Raw genomic sequence first — 4,383 nt, forward strand, 5'->3', positions numbered from 1 at the left:
TAACCCCTTCACATTCCAGGAGACTATCTACATTTTATACCTTCCTTCTCTTTCCTTGGCTTCCCCTGCCCATTTTTTGGAGAGCTCTGAGACACTGCATCCTGAGCTCTCTTATGGTCTTTTTGTATGTCCATATATATGGGTTTGGGAGGAAGTCTTAGACGATTTAGGGTCTATGTTTTCTTTGTTGGAGTCAGATGGGGGGCTTACCTTGTTGAGGTCAAAGTGACATTTCCATGTCCATGTTGTTTACCTGTTTCTCTAGTCTCTGGGGAGATTCATCTTCATCACCTGACTCGGTAGCAATAGACTCAACAACTACTGAGTCTTCCCATTCTCGGAGAGTTGCTAGTAGGGCAAACCTATTAGCATTTTTGAATTTAGTCTTGAGGTCTACATTTCTCTCCATGGGACTAGGGAGCGTGGTACCTTTATGAAGTCTACCATTTCTCTTACTAGTGTCAAGTCTGGGGTTAGTCAGAGCGTTTGGGGTTACTTTCTGAGGGGTGTTTTTTATGGGGTAGTCTCCAACAAAATGCCCCTTTGCTCCACAGTGGAAGCAAGCACTTGGCAGATATTTGTATTGGAGAGGTTTTTAGAAGGTCTCCCCATCATCGAGCATTATAGTCATGCTCTAGGGTAACTCCTTTGCTATATCCATTTCTATGAGCACTCGCGAATGCCACGCTGGGATGAACTCCCCTTTCAGTCTACCTCCTAGCACCCTCCCGAATTGGTCTCCGATAGTTCTTAGATGACCATGATAATACATAGGTAAATTAGTGAACTCTAACATACAGGAAAATGAGTTAACGAATTCTTCTCCGGATTGTAGTCTTTGTCCCATTTAAACAGACTAAGAGGCAAATTCCTTATTAGCCATGAGTTAGAGCTTAAAAGAGAAAAATCCATATCAGTAGACTTAAACACAAATATGTATTGATTCTTAGGTAACGCTTGGATGGTTTCAACCTGAGCACCCAGGATTCCCCAGTGATTTCTGATCCAACCTCTCAAGGATTCAACAGGCGGCGTCGCCCCCGCTAGCAAGCCTATCTGAGCCCTGTTCTCAAGATCAACCTGAGCTTTCCTAACTTGAGCAACAGAAAGGACAACCCGAGGCTGACCTCCCTTAGCAATTCCTTGGCCGTCAGCAGTAGAGTCTGAGCCTTTCTTTTTTGTCATCACCTTGGGGAAAGGAGGAAGGTTGTCCACCGGAAGACTATTGAGCAGCCCCCTGATACTAGCGCACAAGCGCCTCGGTAGCGGGTCGTTTTGGGAGAAGAAGCCCTCATTGTGCCTGAAGACAGGGGCTTCCTCGAGAGTCTGTGCGATGTTCTTCGGGAGGCCTTGGAGAACTCGCGAAACTGGGCTTCAGTTAGTAGAGAGGATGAAGCTCTGTTGAGGGACTGTGGAGAGGGGGATAACGAGTTGTTGCAGATGAGAGTGGTAGTACCCCCTGGCGGACCAGATGCCCATGCATTGAATGAGGGGGAGTGGGAGATATGAGTGTCCATGCAGGTGATTAGATGCTCGCCTCGCCAATCGCGGGCGAAGCGTCAGGTGGGGGTTGATAGGTTATGCCACCATAGCTTAGGCTCCTAAGCTCTAGGGTTTGCGTCCCCGATGACCCCTAAAAAAAATTTGATAGCTCCATTTTCTCAACAGTGTCACAGTCTTCTTCATTTATATGGCCATTGAACTCTCCCTTTATTTCCATCAACACAGACTTCACTCGAAGAACCTCCGCAACCACGATACTCACGAGTACAATACCTCTATATTTATGGCACTAAAGCATCAACTGCTTTGAAAAGCCTGTTTAAACCGAGTGTGAGATGCGAAGGGTCGCAACTCGCGGCCACTCGCGGCCTATAAAACAAGAGGCCCACACCACGCATATAATGGCGCAGGGCTCGCTCTCTCGCTCTCTATTCCCCACGTGGCGCAAGAGCGACGCCTCTCTCTCTCTCTCTCTCTCTCTCTCTATTCCCCACGTGGTGCTGGGCCATGTGATGCTGGGCTATTCCCCACGTGGTGCTGGGAGTTAGTCTGGTATGCTGGGAGTTGAGTCTGGTATGCTGGGAGTTACGGTAATTCATTCATAATTTCGTCAAATTCCGCCATGGATACAAAAACACTTCCTTGTTGTTGTATGGCATGTAGTTAGCTTACTTACTAGAATATGCAGGTCTTGGCGTGTCTCTCATTGGAAGCCTTCCAGGCCGTGTTGGAGCCGTTTGAACGTGGTGCTGCGCTACTCCTCTCTACATTTATAGGCTACATGGGCTGCATCCTTCTCATGCCCTCCCTTCCACCAACCCACTTCCCCACTTTCCCAACTGTATACTCAAATCACTGTATATCGTTTTGTGGGAACTTAGAGTCAAAATTAATTTGCACCTCAGCTTTTCGTTTTGTGGGAACTTAGAGTCAAAATTAATTTGCACTTGGAATGCAGTTCTCCCGCTCTTGTTTATTGTCGCTTTGCTTTTACTCATTTTTGTAAGAGGAGTATAGAATGTTACGCTATTTCTTTTGAATCTTGTGGCAAATGGGTACATTCTAAGAGTTATTTGCAGTATGGTCTAGGGAGTTAGAACTCGAATTCAATCAAACAATGTATAAATTGCCATTTAAAATTATAAACTGCCAACTATTGCCCAATGGTATTGGTTTGTCTACAACCAGCTCATCATCATTTTCCACATACTGAATGGAGAAACATTGGGACCATGATTCATAAGGATTCGTACTAGGACAACGACCATGGAGAGGACTTGGTAATAAACTGATGGTCCTACGTATAGCACTATATAGAGATACCTGCAAAGATGAAGAAGAACCTCATCAAGAATGACTTTGCATGCCAAAAAAAAAACAAGAGGTTGTACATCTAAAGAAAAGTGAGTGCCTCGTGAATTCAATCACAAGTTTCCATAAAGGTCCAATGATTTTCCTCATAATTAAAATTTTCAAGAACTCCCCTCCCAAAATTTACAAAACGTACAACATTGTCTGAAAGATTAGGATCAATTTATCCAACAATATTACGATAAATTGACTAATGCAAACATCTTTACATTGTTTCTCTCTTATGTAGAATGGAAAGTAAATTCTTTGCATAATGTTTTCATACTTATTAAGGTTATGGTTCATTTCTAAGGACTCTCCGTATTCAATTTAGTTGCTCACACAAGATTCAGATTAGTTGCCTTTCATAGTGGAAATTGAATGCATAAGCCATTACAAACTTTGCCAAACATAAGATTCCGAATCGCATAAGTATTAATGTTGCAAGAAACAGAATGTGAGATACATTTATTATTGGGCATAATTATAACTTCATCCATCTCTTGAGCTCTCCCAAATTAGTGACCACCTAACCATAGCCATCGGACCTTTATTGCCAAGGATTAGGATTTATGTTGAGAGAGAAAGAGAGAGAGAGAGAGAGAGAGAGAGAGCTCATGATGACTGGTAGGGGTACTTTGATAGTCCCACTCAAAATATCATATCTTTGCACCGAGTCGTTTCGTGGTTTTTTAGCCTTCCATAGATCGAGGTTAGTACAAGCTGAGATTTTAAGGGTCAGAGATTCCTTCACATTTTCCTTATCGCACCGCAGCCTTAGAGTTGTCCAATTGTCTAGCTAGAGACCGTGTGTGGATTCATTGTTTCCTTCTAAGGAACATGCCTCCTCTTCATAGTGGCATCTAGTCACACACAATAAGCTATTTTTCCCTCTTTTAGTACATTGGTAGGACCGTTCTACTTCGTCATAATAGGGCTCTCTCCCATCGGCCTCACCATATGCAGCATTGGCTAGAGAAACAAATTTCACATGCTTTCCTCTTGCAGGTTTTGATCATAAGATGAGAACTTGGCATTAGTAGAGGTTTCTCATATTTCATGTGGATGTTGGCACAAATGGGTCTTCCCTATGAGCATTTGGGACTGTCCAATCAAACCACCATCCCCGGCTTGTTAGCAAATGCTCCATATAGACTGACGAGCGCTTACAATTTTAATTTTGAGATTGATATATACTCATTTCATTTGGTGAGCACTATGCTTTAACCTCATATATGTATTACTATGTATATAAATCCACGAAGATGCTAAAAGAAGTTTGTGTAAAGTGTGAGCTTTGTCCTATAATATGCGTGAAGGAGTGAAGAGAAGGAATTATCCCACATGCAGTGGTGCAAGGTTGTAGGGCTACCTAAAGCTCATTTCATGAATGAATAAACACAAGTCTATTTTGCATCACATCTATAATAACCCTAGGAGCTAGAGACCTGGATCCTCCACCCAACCGCCTATACTTATAGGCTCTTAGCCCTAGGATCCCCTGTCCACACTGCTAGCTGGCCCGTGGTC

General features: G+C 43.4%; 1 protein-coding gene across 1 annotated transcript; it reads left to right on the forward strand.

Moving 5' to 3' along the window:
* The first annotated feature begins 1,920 nt into the window (after positions 1–1,920).
* LOC147450687 (uncharacterized) lies at positions 1,921–2,520 on the forward strand. Its single transcript, XM_086520778.1, has 3 exons — positions 1,921–2,093; positions 2,192–2,360; positions 2,462–2,520. The coding sequence occupies exons 1-3, from the start codon at positions 2,058–2,060 to the stop codon at positions 2,518–2,520; spliced, it is 264 nt and encodes an 87-aa protein (XP_086376904.1). The 5' UTR covers positions 1,921–2,057.
* The last annotated feature ends 1,863 nt before the right edge of the window (positions 2,521–4,383 follow it).

The sequence above is a fragment of the Adiantum capillus-veneris genome, chromosome 9 (genome assembly GCF_014529385.1).
Source record: "Adiantum capillus-veneris isolate H3 chromosome 9, ASM1452938v2, whole genome shotgun sequence".
Taxonomy (NCBI): Eukaryota; Viridiplantae; Streptophyta; class Polypodiopsida; order Polypodiales; family Pteridaceae; genus Adiantum; species Adiantum capillus-veneris.

Bases quoted from the DNA above. Each gene is read 5' to 3' on its own strand.
- LOC147450687 (XM_086520778.1), top strand. From the start codon at position 2,058: ATGCTGGGAGTTGAGTCTGGTATGCTGGGAGTTACG. The intron at 2,094-2,191 runs GTAATTCATTCA...TAGAATATGCAG, and splicing joins CTGGTATGCTGGGAGTTACG to GTCTTGGCGTGTCTCTCATT. The intron at 2,361-2,461 runs GTATATCGTTTT...CTTGGAATGCAG, and splicing joins AACTGTATACTCAAATCACT to TTCTCCCGCTCTTGTTTATT.